General features: G+C 52.3%; 2 protein-coding genes across 3 annotated transcripts; both read right to left on the reverse strand.

Moving 5' to 3' along the window:
* Positions 1 to 62: 62 nt before the first annotated feature.
* Positions 63 to 5,572, reverse strand: Orai3 (ORAI calcium release-activated calcium modulator 3). Its single transcript, XM_055627612.1, has 2 exons — positions 5,041 to 5,572; positions 63 to 1,397 (listed from the first exon to the last, which is right to left on the reverse strand). The coding sequence occupies exons 1-2, from the start codon at positions 5,461 to 5,463 to the stop codon at positions 753 to 755; spliced, it is 1,068 nt and encodes a 355-aa protein (XP_055483587.1). The 5' UTR covers positions 5,464 to 5,572; the 3' UTR covers positions 63 to 752.
* A 415-nt stretch (positions 5,573 to 5,987) lies between these two features.
* Fbxl19 (F-box and leucine rich repeat protein 19) lies at positions 5,988 to 26,358 on the reverse strand. Of its 2 annotated transcripts, none has more exons than XM_055627486.1 (11): positions 26,035 to 26,358; positions 24,694 to 24,894; positions 23,149 to 23,292; positions 22,951 to 23,037; positions 22,653 to 22,871; positions 22,114 to 22,146; positions 20,505 to 21,016; positions 12,003 to 12,166; positions 11,755 to 11,916; positions 7,628 to 7,846; positions 5,988 to 7,518 (listed from the first exon to the last, which is right to left on the reverse strand). In XM_055627486.1, exons 2-11 carry the CDS (start codon positions 24,868 to 24,870, stop codon positions 7,340 to 7,342), a joined length of 1,896 nt encoding a protein of 631 aa, XP_055483461.1. In that variant the 5' UTR covers positions 24,871 to 24,894; positions 26,035 to 26,358; the 3' UTR covers positions 5,988 to 7,339. The 2 variants fall into 2 exon arrangements, with proteins under 2 accessions (XP_055483461.1, XP_055483460.1); XM_055627485.1 differs by having other exon boundaries at positions 21,985 to 22,146.

Consider the following 26,358-nt stretch of genomic DNA (forward strand, 5'->3'; position numbering starts at 1 on the left):
ATATCACCTCCACATGGCCCTTACCCAGGGTTTCCCCTTCACTCCATTCACAGCCATAGGAACATATGTGAGACAATTTATTTACAAAACAAGGTGCATCAAAAATTCAGTGTCTGAGCCAGGGAGTGGTGGTGCACACCTTTAGTCCCAGCACTCGGGAGACAGAGGCAAGTAAGTGAATTTCTGTGAGTTCAAGGCCAGCCTGGTCTACTGATGGAGCTCCAGGACAGCAAGAGTTACATAATGAGACCCAGGCTCCAACCAACACCCCTCCACCTCCCCCAAAAATTTCAGTGTCTGAAGGGCTCTGCATTCTAAGGGCTGAATTTTCTCCCCTACAAACTCATCCACCCTTTGCCAGGGAGTCAAGCCAGCTGCACAACCCCTCAGTCTTCACATAAGCAAAGGCCAGCTGCCTTGGAGGACGGCTGTGCAGGTATGTCACCTTCCTGTGGAGGAGCAAGCTATGGCTCAGCACCACCAAGGTTCACACTAGAGCCTCCTTCCATCTATTCCAGGATCCTTAGACTGAGATTCTACTTCCTCTCTTCTTCCTCCAGGCAAGCAGAGTGGCACTTACAGAACCCACTGGGACAAGATGACAGGCATCATCCCTGAGACTGTGGGCCTCTGAGGAATTTGGCCTCTACCTGAGAGTAGCTTTACAGGTGGCTTCAGCGTGGGGCAGGGAAGGAGGTCTTGTAGCTCCCTGGGGTCTCTGAGGCAATGTTTACAACAGTCTAAAGCCAGGCTCACACAGCCTGCAGCTCCCCCTGCAGGCGACTGAGTTCCTCAAGCTCCTGCTTGTGGCGGTCTGTCTTGTGGGCCACCAAGGATCGGTAGAAATGCAGGGCAAAGGCCATAAACACAAGTCCCACAGGTACCATGATTGCGGTGGAGGCCATAGCTGCCTGCCAACCTGGCCCATGGGTGCCACCACACACTTGCCGGGGTGGGCAGGATTTGGAAGGCTGCTGTGATGTGACTGTAGAAGCAGGGGATGGTGTGAGGTTGGAAGCTAAACTAAGGGAGACAGTCACTGGTGGCACCTGGGACATGGGTACCACAGGAGCTGGCTTGTCCATGGGTGCCCCAATGGGCACGAACTTGACCCAGCCCACCAGAACAACTTCAGCGAGGAAGAGAAAGGTGCCCAAGGCAGTAGAGAAGCCCCAGGCCAGCTCCACGTATCGGTGGAGTCGCTGGTGTGGTGACTGGTGGACAGAGTTGAGATTGTGGATGTTGCTCACGGCTTCAATATGGGGCAGCAGACACGTGGAGACCATGAGTGCAAACAGGTGCACAGCTACCAACACAGTGGTGCAGGCGCTGAATGCCACTAGCAGGCCTGGTGGGTAGTCATGATCATTCTCCAGCTGCACCTCCACCATCGCCACCTGCGGGCACAAGCGGGAAGACATTGAGTCCTAGCCTAGGTCTCCCTCAGGTATTTGTTTTGCCTGCTTAGTACCATAGCAACATCCCTCACTAAAACAGTGCCTACAAGATACCCCTTCCCCCTTTCTTGGTAGTGTCTTATAATTTAGGGCTAGTCTGGAATTTGCTAGGCAGCCCAGGTTGAGTTGAAATTTGTGATCCTCCTGCCTCAGCTTTCTTGAGTGCTGGGTTAAACCACCCTGCCTTGCAGTTACTCATACTCTTTAAAAGGCTAAGATGGGGGGAGGCAGGGCTGGAGAGATGGCTCAGAGGTTAAGAGCACTGGCTGTTCTTCCAAAGGTCCTGAGTTCAATTCCCAGCACCCACGTGGTGGCTCACAACCATCTCTGGTGAGATGGTGCATAGGCACACATGCAGATAGAATGCTGTATGAATTTTTTTTTCTGAGTTTTTACCTGGTTACAACATGCAGGTTAAAACGCACACTCAGGGGCTGGGGGTACAGTTCAATGGCAGAGCCCTTGTTTAGCGTCCACACCACTCTAGGTTCAATTCCCAACCTGCCAATAATAAAAAGCACACACCGGCAGGTGCGCTGACACAGGCTTATTATTGAAGCTGTAACAGGAGGATCTCAAGTTTGAGAGTAGTCTACGCTACATATTGAAACTTCATCTCAAAAGCACCTGGAAGTGCTGGGTGTAGTTACGCATGCCTTTAATCCCAGGACTAGGGAGTTAACCAGCTAGGGCCACACAGAGAGCCTATCTACCTACCTCTAAGGGAGGAGAGTCACATAAGTCCCAAAGCAAGCAAGCAGACAAAGCAAGTGCTACAATGTAATACACTCCCAACAGTTTTTATTACTCCATACTTGCCTCAAATTCACTACCCTCCTGCTTCAATGTCCTGAGCAGGATTACAGTCATTCGCTACCTTGTCCAGCTGTGTAATCTTTGAGCTGGGCAAGTGCCTCCCTCAATTTCCTACCTAAAAAAGTGGGGATAATAGGCTCACTGAGAAAGTTAAGTTAGATAATAAACATTAACTGCTACGAATGGAGCCAGGACAGACTAAGCACCATTACAGTTGATGTTATTGTCCAAGGCACTTCAAAACAAAACGGAAAACAAAACAAAAAACAAAATCATGGCCACTCGGTGGTGGCACACACCTTTAATCCCAGCACTCAGGTGGCAGAGACAGGTAGATCTCTGTAAGTTCCAGGGTAGCCAGTGCTACACAGAGAAACCCTGTCTCAAAAACAAACAAACCAAAAAACAGTAACTGCCACTCTCAGAATTCAAGAGGCTTCATATGTTTCCAAATCAATCTAAGAATTTGGCAGATCTAGTCACACCAGCTCTGCATTCAACTATGGCAACCATCCAGGCTGAGTCACGGCTGTTCATTTTTGACAGGTCAGGGAGTCTGAACCATAGGGCTCCACCCAGGCAGCCTGGACTTAGCAAACATTTGAGTTGATGTCAAATTTGGGCTCTAAAGTGAGGCTGCTAGAGTCAGAATCCTGCCCGTAGCCTACTGTGTTATCTTAGATACCTCAGCATCTCAGACCTTACTACCTCATCTGAAAAACTGCCATCCACTCCAGAAGCACCGTACCGGGTACTGAGCGGTGAATGGTTGCTGAGACAGGCTTACATGGAGCCTAGGCTAGCCCTGAACCCTCAGTATAGCCAAGGACAGTCTTGTTTTGTTTTCTTGTTTGTTTTAATTTTTATTTCAAGCGCTAGGATTACAGGTGGGCTCTACCATATCTGTTGTATGCTGGAAACTGAATCTAGGATTTCCTGCATGGTAGGTACTCTACCAACCAGGGTAGATTCACAGCCTTTGGATATAATTTGTATGTCATTGTAACTCAGGCCATCTGTGTTTGAGGCCCTCTCCCCGCCCCGTTTCTGTTAAGAATCCCTGAGATTACTCTGAGGCCAAAAGGGAAGGTGCAGGAAGACAGTAGTGATAGAAAACTAAAAACGAGTATTTTGGGAAACTGGGCCATGGCAGATAGTAGGCAGGCAGTTTCACAAAGAGGGATCTGGGCCAGTCTAGATTCTGGTTTCCCCCAGGGTCCGACCCTGCCTTCTCTTTGTCAGGACTGGGGCCAGTCCCTGTTCCCAGAACCTATACACCCAGCCTGTTGCTCTCCAGAGAAGGCCCTATTGCTTATGCTGTCACCCCAATGATCTGCAATTTCTGCAGACTGGGCTGTTCCTTTGGATGTCACTGTGCCCTTCTTTCTGTGGTGCTGATGGGGAGTCGATTCAGTCCAATGTCATCCTCATCAGGAGCAGTGGGTTGCTTTGGGGACTCCTTATAAACACCATAGACCGAGAGCAACCTTTAGGGTTACAGATTTTTCATTCAGACATTGAGATTGCAGATCAAAGGGATGTGCTGACCTAAGTCACTTCTTTTAGTTAGCTCCCTCCAATGTCTACTTACACAAGGATACATTATTATTATTCCAATACAGGGTTTCTCTGTGTGGCCTTGGCTGTCCTGGAACTCACTCTGTAGACCAGGCTGGCCTCCAACTTTTACTGATCTGCCTGCCTTTGCCTCCCAGATGCTGGTAAAAGAAAGGTGTGCGCCACCTCCACCAGCGGACCATAGGTACTGTTCTGAAGGATGCCCTCCCTTCAGGCCTGCTTTCTCCTCCCTCCAATCATGTGGAGAGAGCTTAAACCAGCAGAGGTTCGTTCATCCACACCCTTCCCCTGCTGAGTGCCCTCATCAAAACATCAGCTTCCACCCAGTCCAGTTAGCACATTGCTCTGAACCTCCTTTGCTAGGTGGGACTTGCTCTGACACACCTAAGTTCTAGGGGTCTCCACAGGAATCCCAGCTTCCCCCCTCCCTGGACAAAAGCTTGGCAAACCACAAAGACACCTTCTATGCCCTCCCAACTTCCTACTGACGGCAACGAGTAGAGGTCGGCTTGGGGGGGATGTCGCACAGCTGGCCATAAGTCGGAAGGAACCGGAACACATCTGCTGACTGCACTCTGGAATCTTCTTCAGTCCCACTTCCGGAGGCAACTGGCTGGGACCGTTAGCTGACATTATCCTCCCACACCTGCAGTTTATCAGGCTCTCTTATCGGCTAGCTCCCCGATCAGCTTCCTTTCCCAGCAGCCTCCTTACTGCTTCCTTACTTTTCCTGGCAATTCTTGCATTCTCTGGGCCTTCGGGAGGTTGGGGCTATCTTCCTGAGGACAGGCCTTCGGCTGCGTGACTCTAACATACCCTAGCCCCTTGCCCTCGTTGGCTTCAGCTCTCACTCAGCTCTGACTTGCCTCGCAACTTTTGAGGACTTGGTAACTAAGCCGCTTCGGCGAGAAAAGACTTTCTCCGCACCAGTTTGGCCCTGCTGCCCTCTTCACTCCCTTCTTCATGACATCTCTGGGACGGATCTTCCTCGGCTTCTATTCCTAGGGCCGTGCCTACTGCAACCCCGTCCCCGATATAAACGGCTTTTTCTAGTCCTTTGGGATTCCGTTCCCTCCTTTACCCTGAAGAAACCCTTTGTTCCGTCCTGCACTTAACGAGGATCCATTTTCTTGGCTCCTCGACCCACCACGAGTTCAGCCACCCCTGGCAGCCCCTGCCCGCCCCTCACCATGGCGAAGCCCGACAGCAGAGCGGACGTGCGGCTGGAGGCTTTGAGCTTAGCCCGGCTGAGGTAGAGGCGGCGCCAGCTGAGCGCCCGCAGGGAGTGCTGACTGGCCCCCATGAGGTCCAGGTAGCCGCGGTGCACGAACTCCCGGTACGTGGCCGAGCCCGAGGGGCTGTCCACCTCCGGGTTCAGCGGGGCCTGTTCGCCCGCGTCCCCCTCGCCGCCCTTCATCCTGAGCGCGGCTCCGGCACGAGCGCGGGCGGTCACGGGGGGGCGGAGGCGCCCGGCGGCCCCGACGAGGGACGGCCCCAGCGCCGGCGGGACCCCATCCTGCGCGGCGCAGCAGCCCGGCGGGAGAGCGCGGCGTCTGCGAGGCCCGGGGGCCGAAACAGGAACTGGGGCGGGGGCGGAGCCCGGTGACCACATGATTGGGTGGAGCCGGGAGCCCGAACCCCGCAGTCCGGCCCGCGGGCAGGGATCTCAAGGGACCCCCGGGACCCAGGTCACCAAAAATATCCCGCTGCCTGCGAAGCACTGCGAGCCCAGTGAACGCCCACACAGCCTCTGTCTGGGAACTCACTGGCCTCGGAACACTCAACACGTACCTGGGCACTCACAGGTGTCCAGACTCCCACGCTCCTACGACAGCCATCTCGGGAAAAACGGGCCCACTTTCCCACAAGTGACCGCAGGGGCCCCTTCCGCCATCCCCACCCACCGCTCACACAGACACAGGAAGTCAGCGGCCCCGGCTAGAAGATTCTGAGTTTTATAGCAAACCGTATTGTACAGACTTGGGGGTTTAGGGGTCCAGCCCGGCTGGGTCCCCCACTTGCCCCTTGCCGGGGTGCCTTCTCCCCTCCCGCAAGCGGCCCCATCCTCAAGCCTTTCTCCAACCCCAGCCCCCCCTCCTGCCTTTGGTCCGCCCAGCCCCCGCCCCCAACCCCGCGCACCTTCCTGTTACCTGAGGTATGTGGATAGATTCCCCTCCCCCCACCCCCATGTGGTACAATCCAGTTCCCCCTGGCCTAAATTGAGTGGGACCTGGACCTGACTCCTCCCTCAGGCTCTTGAGACCCCACCCCCACACTGGAAGAAGGGAAGGGGTGGGGAGAGGGGAGGTGCCAAGAGTCTTACTAAGTTCCCACAGCAACTAAGAGGGACCATTTCCAGTCTTAGCACTGATTTCCGGAGGTGTCCATTGGCTGCTATTTCCATGGCAACCAGGAGTGGCAGTTCCCTGGGCAAATGGGACACATGTTTCCATGACGATGAAAGAATGGGAAGAGCCAAGCTGGAGGAGTCCCATCTTGCCCATCTTTAAGCTGACATCCCCCACCCCCAACTCAGGTCGGAGGTGGGGTGGAGCTCTTCAAGACAGTAACTCAAGAGAACTGGGGGTGGGACAGTCCAAACTGGGTACCCACTGGCCCAGTTTCCGTCAGTCAAGCTGGTCCCCTCACATCACACTCCCCCAAGTCCGAGATTTCCCCCGGTTCAAGTAACACTTCAGTACAGATGAATGTTCAAGTATTGTGGAGAGAGCCAGGCAAGGGTCTGGGCCACCCCTTACCACTCCCCTGGGCCACGCTGAACAGCAGGTGGACCCGTGGCCCCTACTCCTTGCAATAGCTGCCATTTTCAGTGACGTTCAAGGAGTCGGGTGGGGAAAGAACTGGAATCTGGGCAGAGGAAGGGGAGAGGGGTAACCCCACAGAGAGGGGACTAGCCCACATCTGCTCCTCTCCCAGCCCCCAGTCCTGGCTTTTCCTGGCTTTAGAGGCCCCTATCTGACACCTGGAACCCCAACTGCTCCTCTGGTTTCCCTTTTTTTTGGACCCCGCCCCACCCAACTGGTCTGTTCCCTGAACCTTGTTGGTCTGCTTTCTGCTTTCTGCCCTCCCCGCACCCGGCTACCACCTCCCTCAGCCCCCTGGCTCCCAGTATCCTGCGTGCAAGATACCATTTCCCCTCCTCCTTCCTGACTCGCACCTTTGGCGCCCCCTCCCACCGTCCCTTTGGCTCAGCACCTCCCCGGTACCTCTTGACCCACTCCCCCAAGGGGATGGACAATGAAGCAGGTGGAAGGGAGAGATGGGAAGCAAAGACCCCCAAAGATATCAGTGCAGGTGGGAGGGAAGGGGAAGGCTGGCTCAAGTCCTTGGGAAGAAATCCCAAGTCATTAAACTGAGGAGTGCCAAGTCATGAAGAAAATAACCTGGCCTCCAAACAGGGGTGAAATGAAGGCGAGAGGCCCAGGAGCTCTTGTTGAGTCCTGGGGGACCGGGGCATAGGCACCCAACTAGCTGTCCTTGAGAAGTAGTTTCTCTTCTGGGCAACGAAAGGGGCCAGGGGGCCCAGCAGCTGCCAACCGGGCACAAGCTTCAGGTGAGAGCTGGCGGCAGGAGCGCAGGTCCAGGCGGCGAAGACGTGGGCAGCGACGGAACAGTGGAAGGCAGTGGTCCGTGAGGCGGTGGCATCCTGGAGATGAGGCAGTGGTAGCTAAGACTAGATAGGTGAGCAGGGAGTAGTCGACGGACAGGGAACCCACACCACTAGGGAAGCAAGGCAGACGGGGGATCGCACTTACCAGCGAGATTGAGGTGTACCAGTGTCTCTCGGAGAGGGGAGGTGGGAGCCGTAATGAGGTGGACACTGGGGTCCCCAACATGGGCGCAGTGACTCAAGTCGAGGGCACTGAGCTGGGGAGCATGGCGCAACAGGAGCCTCAGGGAGGCATCGGTGAGCTCCAGGCCTGCTAGGCGGAGTTCTGCCACCCCCTGCAGTCGACCTCGGCTCTCCGTTTGCCCTGCGCAGACAAAGAAGCATTAACATTTAAGGCTCCTCCTACCCTTGGACCTCTGACCCCTGGACCCTTGCTGGGAGCTCTGCCACCGCCCTCATGCTCTTCATTACCTGCTCCTAACATGTGAGCGCCTCCCCTGCTGCTGCTCCTCATGACCTGCTCTTGCCAACACCCACGGCACCCAGTCATCTCATCTGACCTGTGCTCCTATCCCCTGAGGGAGGCCTCCCGAGCGCTCTGAGTCTTAACATTCCTCTCACTCCTAAGCCCCACCCCCCGTATCTAATACACTGTATATACATTTCTCCCTTGGGATCTATTTCTCCCACCATAAGAATGTCCAAGAAAGCACAACTTTTGCTCAATGCTCTGTCCCTAGTAGGATACTCAGTTATTTTCACCCCTAATCCAATAAACACCACCCTCCATCCTTCCCATGACCAGTGAGGTCACGGTACAGGCTCAACAGTCTTGCTGGAACTCTCCTTCATTCTCCACCAGAACCAAGTTTGCCAGCACTCTCCCACACCCTTGCTATGTAACTCTGGCTGGTCTGGACCGCCTGTGTAGACCTAGTTGGCCTCAAATTAGCAGCAATTTTCCCACCTCTACCTTCTGAGTAGCTACAATGCTCCATCGATTTATTCTCAAACACAAATGGGATAGTATTTCTCCTCTACTTGGAATTCTTTGGAAGTATGTGCTGGTTCAGGTTTTTTTGTTTTGGTTTAGTTGGGTTTTCTTTTTGTTTTTTCTTGTTTTTAATTGTTGTCAACTTGACACGAGCTAGAGTCATCTTCGAAGAAAGAATGTCAATTGAAGAATGAATGGCCTCCATCGGATGGCACGTCTGTGGAAGCATGTTCTTTTATGTTCATTTTACGTTCAATTGTGTTCAATTACTGACGTGAGATGGCCCAGCTCACTGAGGGCAGTGCTACCCTGGGTAGGACGACCAACTGAGCAAGCCATGGAGAGCCAGCCAGTGAGCAGTGCACCTTGACGGTCGCTGCTTGACTTCCTGCCCTGACTTCATAAACTACAAGCTGTAAGATGAAATTAATCCTTTCTTCCCCAAGGTCCTTTGGTCATGCCATTTCATCACAACAAAAGGAAACTAACTAGAACAGGTTAACTCCCTGATAGAACATGGATTCTATCCCTTTGCTTCAGCTTTGAACCCAAGCCCATCCCCAAACACTGGGGCTACATTCCACAAGTAGCTCTGTCCACAAAACCCTGACAGGATGACCTAGGCTCAAGAGACTGCTGGCCACTGCAGAGGCCAGAAGCCTCCTCCTCCCTTATCTCCAGGGGAAAGGGCTCAGAGTCCTCCCACTCCACACCACTGCCTTAGGTCCCTGACTGGAGGGTTGCTGGCCCCGCACCAGAATTGTAGTAGGTCTTGCATGAAGCCCAAGATTTCAGATTTACTTTTCTTCCAAATTCTCTTGTGCTAACACTGCTGGGCCTGTACTATGCTTTAGGAAGCCAAGGCAACAGAGATGGCTCGGCGGTTAAGCACCCAAATCCAATAGCTAACAACCACCTGTTGTATCTCAGCTCTGGGGGCACCTGACACCTCTCTGCAAACACGGGCACACATGCGCCCATGCCCTCACACAAACAGAAACATATATTTTAAAATAATAAAAATTCTTCCATTTTCAAAAGGAGCCAGGTGAAGTGGCTCAGGCCTGTCATCACACCACTGGGAAGGTAGAGGCAGGTGGATCTCTGGGGGTTCTAGGCCAGCCTGGTCTACAGAGTGAGTCCAGGACAGCCAGGGCTACACACAGAAACAAAACAAACAAATTTCAAAAGGAAGCCTCTCCTTTGATCACCCCTGCTTGCAGAGAATACTAGGGCTCAGGTCACAAAGTCACCTGTCCAAGAGCACATGATTATGAAGTAACAGAGAGAAGACCCCCAGGCCTGGGACTGAATCAGACTCTTATCATAATACCATCACTTGCCAGACACTAGCCTGGCTCTGAGAAAAACATCGCCAGATGTCACAGACTAAGACAAATTTCCAAACTATTCTGTGGCATCTGTATAATGCTAAAATCAGTGTGTGTGTGTGTGTGTGTGTGCGCACGCGCGTGTGGCTGTGGCATTAGGGATTGAACCTAGGACCACACAGGTTAGGTGAACCCTGGCAACTAAGCTGTGTCCTCATTTACTTTCTGAGACAAATGTCTCCACGTTGCCCAGGCTTGCCCTGAATTCCTGATTTTCCTGCCTCAGATTTCTGAGTAGCTGGGATAACAGGATTGTACTGAAAGGCTTCCAGTAGAATTACTCTTTATTTAAAATTTATTTTTGAGATAGAATATTTAGCTCAGGCTAGCCTTACATGTATCTTATTGGCCCCGCTTATGCCTCAGAAGTGCTGGGACTAGAAGGTTGGTGAACTGCTCCCTAAGGTCTGGCAACCAAACATACCGCTTCTGTTATACGTCTGTGGGCATTCAACTTAGCAAGCCCCGAGTTCTACCTCTCCATGCGTCCCTAAGGAGCTCACAGCTTAAAGAAGGAGCAAGCTGACCGGCCACAGCCCAAGTCTACCAGAGGCAAGAAAGGTCATTTAGAACTTGTGGACTAAGGGCAGGGGACATTAGTGTATGTCTTAGAAGCGAGAAATCTAAGCATAATAAATAATCTAAGAGCTGAGACAGCTTTCTGAAATGGAGGAATTGAATGATCAGAAAAAGAAGGAAGCCAAAGCTGAGAGGCTCTGGTCACTGAAGCCTCAGCCTGCCCTGCTCTGCTTAGAATTTTCCCTACATCCATGGCTTCAGAGATGTAAAATGTACAGGTGTGGTGTCTTCCCCGAAGAAATACTTTAAAAACTGACAGCTGTTAATTCGATGGAGGAGGACACAGCAGAAGAGGCGACCAAGATTAGGAAAAGGCCCCAGGACTGGCGAGACCTTGGCAAGAAATCTCAAGCAGCTAAAGTACAGGGATGGCGTAAGAAGGACATACGCTAAGCCAGCCCTCAGCCCTCAGTGGTGAAAAATATCAGTCTTAAGGATGGTGCTGCAGCTCTGCGGACTCAGTGCTCAGGAGGCAGAGCCCCACAGGTTCCAGGCCGGTCTAGGCCACAGAACAAAACCTGTCACAAACTCAAACAAAAAATGAAAAGTAGGAAGGGTCGAATGTGAGGGCTCACACTAATTCCAGAGGCAAGCTCATCTCTTGGGAGTTTGAGGCAGACCTGGTCTATACAGTGAGACCCTGTATAAAACCACAAGAACAAACACCAAGCCTGTGAGCTCAGTGGGAGAGTGTCTGCATTCCATGCATAGGAGGCTGCGTTCTAAGGGCACAGAAAAACCAAAAAAGTGGTCCTTATGAGAGTCAAAGCACGAGGTGACAACAGATGTGCGCTTCTGGGCGGCTTTCCTGGCTTTGGTAGGAAGAGACTATTGGGGCCAGAGAGAATGCTTTAAAAACCATGACTCCTCACCAGGCCTTTTCTGCCCTTCTAAGGGAAAGCCTATCCTTTCAAGACTTAGTTCAAAGTACACAGTAAGAAAAGTGAGTAAACGAAAAGTGGCCAAAACAGGTCTTCCTACTCAAACTCCTATTTTCTTCTTCTTCTTCTTTTTTTTTTAATTTACTTACCTTTATTTCACGTGCATTGGAATTTTGTCTGCATGTATGTCTATGTGAGAGTGTCAGATCTTGGAGTTACAGACAGCTGTGGGCTGCCATGTGGGTGCTGGGATTTGAATCTGGGTCCATATGGAAGAGGAGTCAGTGCCCTTAACCACTGAGCCCTCTCTCCAGCCCACTTTCTTCCATTTCTTTAACTCCTTTGAGACCTGGCATATCAGAAGGGGCTTCAGAGCCCACGCCTCCACTTTACCTAACCCGTCTATGGGTGAGCTCGGTGGGCAAACCTGGTTTGGTGTCTGGTGGAGGCAGCAGCAGCTCACGAAGCTGGGAGTCTTTAACATCTTCAATCCAGCGGAGGTCCAAGAGCCGCAGTGCTGGCAGTGGGGCTGAGCCCAGGGCAGAGACGGAGAGCCAGGAGCACCCAGAGAGCACCAACTCCTGCAGGCCTAGAACCAGGAGACAGCTGCTAGAACTCATGGCACCTGCCTGTCCCCGCCTGTCCCCACCTGTCCCGACTCTTCGCCAGTCCTACCTTGCAGTCGGTTCAGAAGCCACATGAGCTGCTTTTTGGAGACACCTGTCCAGCTGAGGTCCAGAGCGCGGGGCTGGCGGCGAACGACCCCACTAAGCATGGGTGGGGTCAGTGACTTCCTCCTGCTCAGGTCCATCCTAGGCCACAGACGCTTGTCGTAGCACCTGCCAGCCACAGGGGGGAGACAGAGTCCTCAGCCCCAACTCTCATGGACCCCACAACCCGACACCCCAGCTTTCTCCTGTCTGAGGATGGCTAGAATCTTCTGGCCCAAAGGACTGGATCTAGGAGCCCTCCTCAGTGGGAATTGGAAGCAAGACCCTGGGCAAGTCCATTCCTCTTCCTGAGTCAGAAAGACTTCAGTTATAAACTGAAGATAATGATTCAGGTTGCTTGCCCCACAGGGCTGCCTTAAGATCAAATGAAGTAATTACAGTTCGTGGATCTTACAACTTTGCCAGATAGCTACACAGACACCATTTGCAGTATGGTGTAATTAATGCCAAAGAGCTCTGAAAGCAGCCCCCAGACTCTACCTCTGGGCTTCCTGAGTTCCCTCCCTTCCTAAGTCAGAACATCTCACAGGCACTTTTCAGCTTCACTCGGCCAAGTGTGTAGCCAGGGCTGGACTCAGAGTAATACTTTGTCTGTTGGATTAGTTTCCCCCACTAGGATGTAAACTCCACAAGGGCAGATTTGGCCTTTTTCACTTCTGGCTCCCCGGCATCCAACACACTAAAGGCAGGTTGGTTCCCTCACACATGCCTGAATGAGCAAAGCCGGCATCAACAACTCAGTCACCATTTTGCATTCATTAAGTGTTTAGGCCTGTAGGTCCCAGGCACTGGAGCAAGAAATAGCACATGAATTCTGAAGAAAGATCAACAGGTCTGAGTCCCACACTCCGAAGGACTCAATTAGTCCCGCACTCCGTAAGTGGAAAGACTCCCAAGTGTTTTATCAAGAAATCATCAACATCTTGTCATACACTTAAGTTCCTTCAAACAAACTCTAAGGTGGTCTTCTTCAGTAATTTTCAAATTTTCCCACTATCTGCCTATTTCTCTGCATAACACGGGTTTGCCTTTTTTTTTTTTTTTTTTTTTTTTGGTTTGTTTGAGATAGGATATCTCATTGTAGCCCAGGCTGGTCTGGAACTCACTATTTAGGCTACTTTAGACTAGAGGTGGGGCAGGCGTGGTAATGCAAGCCTTTAATCCCAGCACTCAGGAGGCACAGACAGGTGGATCTCTGTGAGTATGGGGTTTGAGGCCAGCTTGGTCTGCATAGTGAGTTCCAGGACAGACACGTCTATTTGAGAGACCCTGCCTTAAAAAACAAAAACAACAAAAGACCTTGAGGTAGTCTTCCTACCTCAACTAGGATTGCAGGCGTGTGCCACCATATTTGGCATGAGTTTATCTTTACGTCATTCTCTAGCTGCACTTAAACCCAGTGTTGCTCTGGGAGCAGTGGCACACGCCTGTAATTCTAGCACTTGAGAGGTGGAGACAGGACAATCAGGAATTCAAGTCGGCCTCAGCTACCAGACCCTGTCTTAACCAAAACACAAGCGGAAAAAGCACAGCAGACAGCAGCGGTCCATACAAATGCAAGGCTTAAAATAAACATGAGAGCTAGGGATGCCTGGGCAATAGAATGCTCGCCACGAAATCCTGATGGCCTCCCATGCAAAGGTAGAAAGAGAACTGACTCCTCCATCGTCCAGTTAACAGCGCACCTCCTCCCAAAAAGAAAGTTTAAAAGGCCAATCTGTACTGCACAGTGGGACACTGTCACCAAAAGCCGTTAGGACGAATCAGCAGGTAAAGGTGCTGGTGCCAAGGCTAGTGGCAGAGTTCGATTCCCAGGACACCTCACCCCACCATACACACCGATGAATAAATAAATGTAACGAAAGAGCCAGCAAGGAGATGAAACTTAAACAAATACAATGAAACCTATTCTAGCCAGGCTATCTAAAACCTACAGCCAGTTAAGTAGGTGATATGGATTAGAAAGGTACTAAAGATACAATAGTTCACAATAGACTTCCGTTTCCTTTCATTCTTTCCTTCTTTCTGCCATTCCGTTCTTTAGTCTCCAATCCCTCCACTCAACCTTTAAACATACATCTCTCCCTAAGAAGAAAAACACGAAACCAGACCCATTATCTAGCCAGCCTCTCTCTCCATTGCTACTCTGAGCTCCTGCTACATCCAAAGCCTTTCTCTGTCCAGCATAGAGTCCTAGCTCCGCAGTGCCACTCCTTGAAGGCCTCCTGGACTGTCCACAGTTGGAAAGAGAACCCTAATTTGAGGGTACTCCCAGGTCCCCAACTGTGTTTCTGTATTATATTCCACAAAAGCCAGCTAGAATACCAACGTGCCTTTATACGCATGCAATGTCGTCTAGTGCCAACTTATTCTGGCACATTCTATGTTTCTAGCAAGGCCAACTATCCTAAGCCCCTCAAGGCTCAACCCTAGACCTTCACATTCAGGGAGTCTCCCTGACTGTTTCTTGGATGCAGCCAACTCAACCCACTGTAGTCAGTCACAGGACGTTGGGATTAAATAAACCGCAGTGTGGCAGCCAACAGTTGCTCAGGTCCTATTGATAGGAGTATCCAGCTTCCTCTGGGCATGAGGAAGCAAAGACACCATTGGGGAAAACCAGGGTGATAAGGACATGGCGCCTTCAACTCAGAGACCAAAAGAGGGGAAGACCCTGCTGAGACTCCATGAAGGGCAGGGTGGACAAAGGCAGGGCTTAGCTATCTATACCCAGGAGCAGGACAACATGGCAGCTCTGAGAAACTCAGGTGGCAAGCAAGAATGAGGACAATTCACCTTAACACAGACTACAGACTGATGACTACAGACTAATAGTATGTGTTTATCCAAGGTTTACTGAGTATCACCTTCTGTTCTCTGCATTAAGCATTCAAGTCTACACCATCCCTGGGAGATGATTATCACAGTGTTCGTACAGTTAAGAAACATAAGGCCCAGAGAGGTTAAAAAATATACTCAAGGGGGGCTGGAGAGATGGCTCAGTGGTTAAGAGCACTTACTGCCCTCACGGAGAACCTGGGTTTGATTCTCAGAGCCAACATGGCAGCTCCCAAATGCCTGAAGCTCCGTTCCAGGGGATATAACATGCTCATGCATGCCTCTCCTCTGGTGCACAAACTCACACAAACATACACATAAATTAATTAAAGAAAAAACAAAACCTTGTTCAGGGACCCCTAGGTATTAAGTGGATGGAGCCTGAATCCTGAGTGGAAAAAGGCAGGGATGAGGCTCGAAGGGCCAGGATAGCAGCAGGGACGGATGACAAAGAGGGCTGCAACGCCAGGCAGCACGCTCACTGTCCCAGACCCAGAACCACAAGAGCAGTGTATAAGCTGCGCAGATCTAAACCCGGCTCTTCCACCTCCACACTTGGGGAGACCTCTCTGAGCCTCCATTTCCCAAGCCATAAAATGGGGTAAGAGTTCTGACTTCAAAGGCGTGTTACACCAACAAAGGAAGCAACGCAGGAAGGCCTGTGCTGGGGCCCAACGCCATGTCCAATGGGACTGGGCAGAGGCTGAAGGTGACAGAGAGCCATGGATGTCTTTTCAAGCTGGGGGCGGAAGCGAGGGTGACACAGAGACAAGTGGCACTTGAGAAACAAAACCTGCAAGAATTCTTCAACAGGCAGGCCTGGGCATCCCCCTTCTGACTCCAGCCAAGCCCACAACATCCTTCTGCAAACCCTCCGTTGCAGTTTCAAACCTCATCTTGCAGAAGTGCCCTGGGGACGGAGCTGCCCCCCCAACCCCCTGGCTCTCTGCAGATTCAGCTTTCCCGTGGGCTGTGGGCTGTGGGCAGAGATGACTGCTGGTTCTTCCTTCTAGGCACTCTCTGGGATCCCTAACACTGCCGCTACCCTCTAGCCTCCCACCAGCCAGCCTTGACCGTGTGCCAGTCCTTGCTTACCTCCTCCTGTGCTCACGGCCTTGAACACTGCAGTGTCTACCTGGTACATCAACACCTCCTCCACAACCCCCCTGGCTGCCCTTTGCCTCCCAGTTCTGAATAATCAGAGCTACCAGACAGGAAAGCCTGCAACTGCCTGCTCTCCCACTTCGGAACTTCTCCAGCTACACCCTCTTCTGCCTCTTTCCACACCCCATTTCTTCATCTAACTTCATTCACTCAACACAGTTGTCTTAGTAGCCGGTGAACGCCAGGTGCCGTCTCAGAAACCAGGGACCCAGCACAACTCAATGGATCAACTCAATGGATCAACTCAATGGATCAAGTCCCCGACTTGGAGTTTCTGTCTTTGACTCTGGCTTTGGCTCTCCCCTTCTCTACGCACAGCAAGGTGTGTGTCTGTGTGCGTGTGTGCTCTAAGCATCCCTTCCTCAGCCTTTTATTAGGACCTACCTCCTTCCTTAAGCTCCAAAATTCTTGAGTTGCTCTTTCTCTAGCTCATACTTATGTTCCGTCTCTGCGCTCTCTTTTCCTTGACTCTTCAGACAGGGTTTCTCTGTGTAGCCTTGGCTGTCCTGGACTCATCTGTATACCAGGCTGGCTTTGAACTCAGAGATCTACGTGCCTCTGCCTCCCAGAGAGCTGGATTACATGTGTGCGCCAATGTGCCCGGTATCTCTGCTCTATCGCAGCAGTTCTAAACCTATGGGCTACAACTCCTTTGGGGGTCAAGTGAGCCTTTCACAGGGGTCACCTAAAACGCAGATATTTACATTATGATTTATAACAGTAGCAATTTTTTTTTTTTTTTGAGACAGAATTTCTCTGTATAGCCCTGGCTGTCCTGGAACTTGCTCTGTAGACCAGGGTGAACAATCAGCCTCAGGCGGTAGTGCGGAGATTAAAGGTGCACAGTACCCCCTGACTACCAAAAATAATCTTCTGGTAGACGGTCCCCACAACATGAGGGGCTGTATGAATGGGTCACAGTATTAGGAAGGCTGAGAGTCATGGCTCTCTCAAATCTGCTCCCTACAAGATGAAGACTTGTACGTTAGAACGAAACCTTGCTTCCTCGGCAGTAGAACTGGACTGGCTCACAAAATCTCAGACCAAAGATCAAATCTGAGCTCTTCTCTCTCTGCTGAGACTGCCTGACCCTCCTCTAGGATTCCCAAGCTTCAGGAATATTGCTATCTCCCACCCAGGCTCCTGGGTCACAAATTCAGCTGATCTTCACAATGCAGTCTTCACAGGCAATGAGTCAGCAAGTCTAAGCCCTTTTCCTGCAGTACAAAGGCTTGAACCCAGGACCAGGCTAAACAAGTGTTCTATCACTAAGTTACATCTCCAAACGCCTGTCCTCTGCCGAGCAGCACAGGCTCTTAACTGATGAGCCATCTCTCTAGATGGCTCCCCCCACCCCACCCCTTGTTTTCTGAAACAGGGTCTCTTACCGGGAACTAAGGCTTGTAGATCAGGTTAGGCAGGCTGGCCAGCAAGCCCCAGGAATTCTCCTGTCTCAATGCTGGCCTTTTCCCTGGGTTCTGGGGATGACATGCAGGCCTTCACAACAAATACTATCTCCCCATCCCCCAATCCTTCCTTTTTATTTTTTTTAAAGTGGGCCTGGCTGTTCTGGAACTTTCTATATGCAGACTAAGCTCGCCTCAACTTGATCACAGGGATCCACTTGACTCTGCCTCCCAAGTACTGGGATTAAAGGCATGTGTCACCACTCAGCTAGTCCTTTTATCTGGAGAAGTGTCTTAATAAACTGCAGAGGCTGGCCTGGAAGTTGCCATTTTTCTGCCCCAGTCTTCCAAGCAGTGGAATTAAAGACCCGGGAGCCCAAGCCCAGGGGCCACTTCTCTTCTCACTGAGGTCTGAACCAGGCATGTGGTGCAGGAGGGTTCCGGAATTCACAGTGAGACACTGTCTTCTCACCTCCTCCACAAAAGTCTCAATCTGTGCCCCTCCCTGCTGCTCCTGCTTGAGTGACCAGATCTGGCAGAGCTTCCTGACACATCCCCCACTGTGATCCCCACAACCTTCTGCTCTGCCCTTAGCTGGTTCTTCTCACCTGAAGGCACCATTTACTGAGGGCTTAGTACCCTCAGGCACTGTGCTGAGTGCTCTGCAGGAACCGCCTCATTAAACCCCACAAGGTAAACAGGACCTGGCTTCTGTATCTGAGCTTCGGCATCTAAGGATTCAACCTCCCACAGATGGAGACATTTAAACAAAAATTGTTTATGTACTGAAGGAGACTTGTTTTGTTACTCCTTGAACAATATAGGATAGTAACTATTTACATATCATTTGCATTGTATTAGATCCCATAAATCATCCAGAGATTGAGCAGGTTAAACACACACACTGTGCTGTTTGAATTTTGGTATCCTGAAGTGGAGGGGCATCTTAGAACCAATCCTTCTTAGGACTTGATATCCAACCACAGTAATATACATCCCAGACTACAAGTGAGCAATAGAGGCCTTTAAGAGATGGAAGTCATCACTGACAAGAGCCACCGGCCAGGCTGCAGGGCCCAGGCTGGGGACACTGTGCACTCACTGGCTTCTCTGCTTTGTCTATGTCCAGCTACAGGTCTCTTCTGGATCCCATGTGTCAAGCACAGAGCCAGCCTGAAAGGCATGGACAAACATCTCATCTCTCAAGACTGTACCAGGTGGCGTAGCAACCCTCAGCAAGTTCTGTGACTGCATCTACGCTGCAGTCTCTTCCAGAGCACAGTTCTTAAGACTAAAACCTTGGTCTTTCAGTCTGTATCTGTAAGCAAGCACATGTGAACAGTAATGATCCTGAGGCCCTGAGAGGTTCTACTTCCTAAGTATTTTGCTCAGTTCTGGTCTACTATCTAACAAAAGCTGTGAGACCTGTCCTGGTTTTACATGAAGAAATAAAGAATCTGAGGCCAGGCCTGGTGGTGCAGACCTAGCTACTTCTGAATAAAAGGATAATAAGGTCAGCCTAGACAACTTGGAGACCCTGTCTCAAAAACAAAAATGAAGCCGGGCCATGGGTGGCCTTTAATCCCAACATTTGAGAGGCAGAGGCAGGAGAATTTTTGTGAGTTCAAAGCTAGCCCTTATCTACAGGATCAGTTCCAGGACAGCCAGAGCTGTTACACAGAGAAACGCTGTCTCAAAAACAAAAACAAAAAAACAAACCAAAACAAAATAATTAAAAAAAAAAAGAAGGCTCAAGGTATAATTCAGTGGTAGAGGACTTGCTATGTATGCAACAGGCCATGGGTTCATTCCTAATACAGGGAAGGGAGAAAAGGAAGGAGAGAGGATGAAAATGATGATGATGATGAAGAAGAAGACGAAGAAGAAGAAAAGAGGACAAGAAGAAGAAGCAGAAGAAGAAAGGCATGAGGAAGTTAAAAAACTACCCCAAGGGCACAGACTCACTGGAGCAAACAGTCTACCAGAGGCATTTGCCTCCAGCTCTTCGCATACCAGCCTGCCTGACTCCAGAGAAACCCCAAGGCAAAGTTCTAGCTCTCCAGACCCTGTCCCAAAGGAAGAGGGAGGAGTTTTGTTTAGCCCCTAACCAGACTAGCAAGGTTCAGTGTGCCTCATTCCCTCAGTGCTGCTATTTATGTGAACAAAGATAATTGCACTTTTTTTTTTGGGGGGGGGAGGCGATATAGGAATGGAGGGGTAAGGAGTGGGGAGGTAAGGGTGACTGGGGACACAACAACAGGGAACACGGATGGGGGCACAGAACACAAAGTGTCATTATGTAGCCAAGACTGGCCTTCAGTTCAGGCTCCTCCTGCTTCAGCCTCCTGAGAGCTGGAGATGCAACACTGTTGAAGCCCTGATGAATCTGAGGGAATCTGAGGGAATCCCAGGGAATCTGAGTCCTGGGAAAAACCTTGGATTTACTCACTTAGTGCAACATTTCTTGAACATCTATCTATACTTCCTTTGTACTATGCTGGGGATATGAAGATAAAAATCAATACAAAGTATGTGTCCCCAACCCCAGAAACTGATGGGAACACAAAAATAAAGAATGAAAGCTTGTCCACATGCCAAAGGCCTCTGTGTGCTCCATTAGGGGAACAGCACGCTGTGGGAGCGCGATGGAGGAGGAAGCTTGTTGGTGACGACCAGAAGGAAAGACAGGCTTTGGGGGATGACAAGCATTTCTACACAGGGTGAGGAGGCAATGGGGGGAGGGTGTTAGGAGAAAAGGGATGGCTGGTTCAGGAGGCCCAAGCCACCCATGGCTGCTTCAGAGGGCAAGGGCTACCTGTAGAGGTTTTCTCTCCAGATTCAAAGTCCTAGGTCTACTATCTGCTCTCCACAGAGCCACTGGGAGGGCCAAGTGAGCTCACAGTAGCCATGAAGGGATCACATTACAATACAGATGAAAAAGAAGGCCAAGACTCAGAGAGAATCAGAAACCTGTTATAGGTCACCTAACAAGCAAGAATCAAAGCAGCAATGGAACCCAGGCCTGTCTGGCCACTCACCAGCGGCTCCAAGTCCGGCAGACTCGCATGCATACACATAGCTCTCGGGGTCCCAGATGCTGGAAGACTCGAAGCCAGGCCGCCCGAGGCAGGGGGTGGTCGGATCCAGCAGCCAAAGGCAGAGTGTCAGGCTCAGGGCTTCGAGGGGGGGGCCGGACCACGTGCCGCTCCAACTGTGGAGGCCTCGGTGGTGGGGCAGGGCCCAGGGGCCAGCTGAGCAGTGGCCCCCCACTGCCAGGGCGTATGGCCCGCCGCCCCCCACGGTTCTCCTTCTCGCCAGAGCTGCCTCGGGCTGGCCGCCGCCCATTCCGGGCCTCCCCAGGAGCTTCATCCTCACTAAGTGATGTGCCAGATGAGTCTGAGTCAGAGTCTGAGTCCGAGGAGGAAGAAGAGGTATCAGGCACCCGCTCCAGCAGCTGGCACATCCGCTTGAAACGCTCTAGTTTCTCCCTCTGTGGCGATGGGGATGGCACTGCTGGGCCCTCAGCAGAAGCCATAGGCGGCTTTGGTTTCTGCAAAGAGACAGGTGAGGCTGTACTAGGGCCTAGAGTGCACTTTCCCAACCACTCACCCAAAAGGAGTCACCAGAGGATGAATAGCCCCAGGAGACACAGTCCACCTCTGGACTTCAGTTTCCTTATCTACCATGTGAAGGCACAATTCAAAGTCCAGATAGCCTGGGTCAGTCAATGGCCCACGACCCTCCCAGAGGCCTTGTGTGCAGTGCGGGCTTGCCTTTTCAGTTCTGGGCTGTGGAAGGTCCTGCTTGACCATGGACAACATGGAACAGCTAGACTAGAGAAGCCTGCAGTGCGGGAGTGATCACTGCCTGTCTTGGTGAGAGCAACCTTGTTGTCTGACTCAAGAGACGACCGGGGCTACTCCTTTGAGATGTAAGGAAACTGAGTGAGGCTCAAAAAGACTAAGTGACTTGTTGAAGGTTACACTGGTATCTGGTGGAGGATCTGGACAGTCCAGCAGAAGCTTGTGTTTAGGCTGCAGTGCAGAATAATATCAGAACTCTAGCTTTGCCAGGTGATCTTGGGCCAACCCTTTACTTTCTCTGGGCCCCATTACTTTTATGTGTCATTAGATTTATCTGGCTATGAGATGGGAAAAGGGGTAAGGAAAGTAGGTCTGTCTTCATCTCACAAATTAGAAAACCCATTTGCCAGCCCAGAGTCTAGCCAACAAGTTGCCAAGACCATATAAATAATCAGTAATATGGCAGAAACCTAAATTCAGTTCTTTCCACTCAGGCTTAGAAAACTGAGGAAAATGGGCCAGATAGTATACTCATGGCTGCTGGAAATCAGGGATTCCTAGGACCTGGACCCAGGCTATTCTCCACCTAACTCCTTCCAGGGGGCCATAGGGAACACGGGGGCTAGAGCAAGACAAAGTGAGCAGGAAAGAACAGATCTTGGTCTCCATGATGGAGGGTGGGGTGGGGGAGGGAAGGAGGAGGTCCCCGGCACACCTCCCAGTTCTCGGGAGGGAGCCCAGGGTGGCAGGATGAGAATGCCTGGCTCGGATTCAGAACCCTGGGGGGCAGAAGGCCGGGGCTGCCTGGGTCCGCTCCTCGGAGGAGGCAGGCATCTCCACCCACCTTCTTCAAGTGCCTCTCTCGGCCTCCTTTCACCTACCAGGGCAAGGAGATACAGGGAAAAAAAGAAACTCCATTAGAAGCTCTTACTGACTACCAAACTAAGGGCCACAGCCTCTTCTTGAACTACAAATCCCAGAAGCCCCCATCCCAGGAAGACCGCTCAGCATGCTAACCTTGTAATCAGTGTCTTGGCTTACTGAGCATGCTCCTCAGCTTCTTTCTTTCCCCCTCAGGCTTTTTTTCAAGCCCTTCCCTCCGCCTCTGTAGTAGTTTGAGCATGCTCTGTTGCCCCTCCCTAATTCTCCAGGTCTCCAAAGATCCCTGGCCTGTACCAGTTACCCCTTGCTATGTTTCTTCTTCATAGCGATCCGTGTTCCATCCACAACTCCTGCCACAACTCCCAACCACCTCTGGAAGAAACCCACATACCCTTGCTCCCCACGTCAGGCAGGACTTTCCTCTGGAACCCCCACCCCCCAGGCTAAGACTACAGTTCCCAGAATCCCATGGGCTAAAACCAGCCTCCCCCTTCCGCTCACCTTTTTCCTTGGGGTGGGGGTCTCATTCCCCGCCTCCCTCTCCTTCCGTTTGGGGGGCCCAGACACATCGTCAGGGGGAGGGCCAGCAGGTAAGGGTCCCTTTCTTCTGGGCAAGGGTGGTGGAGGTGGTGGCTCCTCCGTCAGCTTCCATCCACCCCCTAGGTTAGCGCCTTCCTCACCATTGTCAGCCCTACGGCGCCCTGGACCCTCACCTGAGTCCTAGAAAGTGTAAGCTGGGGATGAGGCCGCACCTAGTTCCCAACCTCCCACCCCTCCCCGGTCCCAGCCCCTGCTTTACCTTGCTTGTCCGTCCTTCCTGGGTGCATCGGGGGCACTCCCAGCAGTTGGGGATCTCTGAATTGATAACGCCCTCAGCCTTTCCCATCTGTACACGAGAGACCACGTTACGGAGAGAAGGTGCCAGTACATGCCCAGAGACTGTGACCCACCTCCCTCTCCCCGCCAGCCTACCCCAATGCACCCCCAGGGTTACCACCTTCAGGCAGCCAGGGTGGACGATCTCGTTGCAGATTGTACACTCCATGAGGCTCAGAGCAAACTTCTCTTCCTCTCCATCCACTGTATCTTCCTTCCCAGCTTCCCCACACAGGAGGCACACAGCTGTGTGTGGGAGCACGGGCTGTTGGGGAAGAGGAGGCATCAGGGACCCCACAACCAAGCTGCACAGAAAAACTCTGGAGCCAGCTGTCGGATAAAGTGGGTTCAGAACCCAGTCCTTAACTTGGTCCTTTTGCCAGAATGACCTTCAGCAGTTGATTTAACCTCACTGTTTCTGCGTCTTTAAAATGGGGTAAGGGAGCTTCCTTTGCAGGCCCATTGTTAAGGAGACAAGGCATGCGGGTGGGGGGCAGGGGCAGAAACACAGCTACTGTCCTTATTGGAATTGTTAGCTCAGGAGGCAGGGCTGGCTTGGAGTAGAAGAGACCAGACCACAGGTGAGTGAACACTCAGATGGGTTAAAGATAAGACAATAGCCTGGGGCTAATTCTAAGGTTGTTCAGGGGAGTCCAAGGGTGACTCAGGGGCCCACAGTGAGACCAGTTAGGCAAAGGTCCATGGGACATGAGGAGTCACAACTGCTTAGCCTGACTTAGGGCAGAGGCAGCAGCCTCAGACAATGTGACTTTAGGGTGGACAATGGTTACACTAAATCATATCAGGGATGCTGAAGGCCATGGATCTAGATCAAGGAAGGAGGATCAGAAAGTGAGGCAAGGGGTTAAGGGACAAAGGAAGAGAAGGGACTGTGGGGGTGAAAGTGCAAGGAAAGAGCGGCTAGAGGGAGTGAGGTGAGCTGCTGGGGAAAGGCCATTCTGGTGCCCAGGGCTGCTCAAAGGATGAGGGAGGCAGGGAAGAAACCATGCTTCCCAGATAACCACTGTGCTGGGCCTTTCAATAGGACATTCATAGTACACTACTGTCTAATCTCTGCAGCCCAGCAAAGGAAACATTTTACAGAGAAGGTACTTGTAGTTCAGAGTGATTTGCTCAAGGTTACAAGGGGGGGGTGGCGGGGGTTCCTGGCCTAAAGGTTGTGAAAGAGGCTAGAGAAAGGGAAAAATTATTCTCCATGTAAGATGGGTTCCTCTTACACAGATATTTGGGCAGGGGCATAAACGCAGGGGCTGAGCTCTCTTTTCACTTTTTTTGGTTTTTTTTGTTTTGTTTTTGGTTTTTCAAGACAGAGTAGTCTTGTGTAGTCTTGGCTTTCGTTTGCTTTTGTAGATCAGGCTGGCCTCCAACTCCAAGAGATCGGCCTGCCTCTGCCTGTAATCTGGGAATTACAGGCGTGTGCCACCACACCCAGCTGAGCTGAGCTTTCCATATAGATCTAAGGCAGATTCTTCTGTGTACCCCACTTTGTGACAAGGGCAAATCAGTGGAGGAAGACAGCACCTCCGAGGAAGATTCTGGAAAGCAGCTTCTAGACACCCAGAGAATACTCGGGCCGATACTGCTGACGGTGCTCTCGGCAAGCATACCTGGAGGTCCACGTACCCGGCACGGGGGCAAGACTCACCGCGGTGCACTGCCGAAGCAGGCACGACTGCTTCATGCGCCCGGGCCCCCCGAACTTCTTCATGTCTCGGCAGAAATGGCAGTCCCCGCACTCAGTTCGCACACAGGCCCGGCAGCGGCGGCAGCGGGTTCGGCGTCGGCGCGCTCCGGCCCCCGGCCCCCGGCTGCTCGACGACATTGGGGGCGTCAGCAACGCCGAGGGCTGTAGGCAGATGGTGGTAGGGTCAGGGGGGCCTGCGGAGCCTCGCCTGAGACAGTCCTGGACACGAGCTCGCTGCACCTCTGATGGAGCAGAGCTATTTGTACCCACGAGACGAGAAGGTCAGCCCTCTAAGTGTGTGTCCTGAGGAGACGGCCACTCCCATTACTCAAGACCTCCCTCCTCCAACATTCCCTCTTGCTGGAAGCAGACACTTAGGCCCCTCCTCTAACATCCCAAGCCAAGGTTCCTGGAAAGGGCTTCATGTCTGCAGCGTTACCTCAGGAAGCTTCGAACTCATACCTGTTACCCAAACACCCCATGCTCTCACAGATTAACCTCCAGACTGCAGGGGCAAATAAATACCACACTCTTCTCTCTCCCTCTCTCTTCTCTTCTCTTAGGTACTAGTCATCCAAACCTTTCAAACCTGGATACTCTAACCAGATCCATTTCCAATAACCCACTGTGCTCTCAACTTCCCAGGACTGACACCCCTGAGGTTCCTAAGTGTCCCTTCCCAGCCCACACAGAAGTCCTTCTGCTCCAAGATATCCAATAGGATCCCTCAGGCAACCTGGGTAATCTCCCAGTTTCCCCCGGGACTGTACAATCCCGCCTAACATCTCAACAAAATTCAAGGTGGGCTCGGTTTTGGATCCTCCCGCCCCCCCATCCCACATCTTACCAGGCTGCTTTTCATCCCTAATTGTCTGGAATCCCTAGGGCTCTCCTGCCCATGGAAACCAGATCCTCTGAAATCCCACATGGATTCAGCAAGCCTGGAGGGGTCTCTTCCCAGCCAGTCTTAGACCTGCTTCCCCCTGGCTTCTCCCTTTCCAAGGACTTCCAGACCATCCACAGGGTATGGGGCCCTCCAGCACTCCGGGGGAGGGGCCTGGAGGGCGGCGACTGGAGGCGGGGGGTGGGGGACGGAGGGGGAGGTCTGCAAGGGGCAGCAGGGTCGGGGAAGGAAGGCCAGTTGCCTAGGGTTGGGAGGTTATAGGAAGAAGGTTGGAGAGGAGTTTGGAGCAAAGGGAGGGTGAGGCTGGGGGCGGGGAAGGCAGGGAGAGGCCAGGCTGAGGATGAATGGGAGTGGGAGCTGCCCAGGTCTGGGGGTGAGGAGGAGCCGCATGAACCCACCTCACACGTGTCCCGGGAGCCATCTCTCCCTTCTCGGCAGCTCCCGGCGGGTCGGCGGCCATCGGCGGCGGGGGGGCCGGGCGGCGCGGGGCGCGGAACGCTCAGAACGCCGGGGTCCACGGCCCCCCGAGGGCGCTCGGCCCCTCCCTCCGGCGGAGGCCGGGACAGCAGCGAGTGGAGATGGGGAGCGCCGGGGGCGAGGCCCTCCCACGGGCTGCGGCGCGGCCCTTCCAGGGGGAGGTCCTGCTCTGGGGGGCTCAGTCCCTCAGCCCCCCCAGGCCAACGGGGGCTCCTCGGGCGCAGGGTGCTCAGCTTCTGCCCGGG

This window comes from Psammomys obesus, unplaced genomic scaffold (assembly GCF_907164565.1).
Source record: "Psammomys obesus unplaced genomic scaffold, mPsaObe1.curated_primary_1811, whole genome shotgun sequence".
Lineage (NCBI taxonomy): Eukaryota > Metazoa > Chordata > Mammalia > Rodentia > Muridae > Psammomys > Psammomys obesus.

Excerpts from the sequence above, each read along its gene's own strand:
- Fbxl19 (XM_055627485.1), bottom strand. The coding sequence starts at position 24,870 with ATGTCGTCGAGCAGCCGGGGGCCGGGGGCCGGAGCGCGCCGACGCCGA. Across the intron at positions 22,147-22,652 it reads CCCCCACCCCAAGGAAAAAG|GTGAAAGGAGGCCGAGAGAG; the intron begins GTGAGCGGAAGG and ends TTGCCCTGGTAG. Across the intron at positions 7,519-7,627 it reads GGTACACCTCAATCTCGCTG|GATGCCACCGCCTCACGGAC; the intron begins GTAAGTGCGATC and ends CCTCATCTCCAG.
- Orai3 (XM_055627612.1), bottom strand. The coding sequence starts at position 5,463 with ATGTGGTCACCGGGCTCCGCCCCCGCCCCAGTTCCTGTTTCGGCCCCC. Across the intron at positions 1,398-5,040 it reads TGCTGTCGGGCTTCGCCATG|GTGGCGATGGTGGAGGTGCA; the intron begins GTGAGGGGCGGG and ends TTGTGCCCGCAG.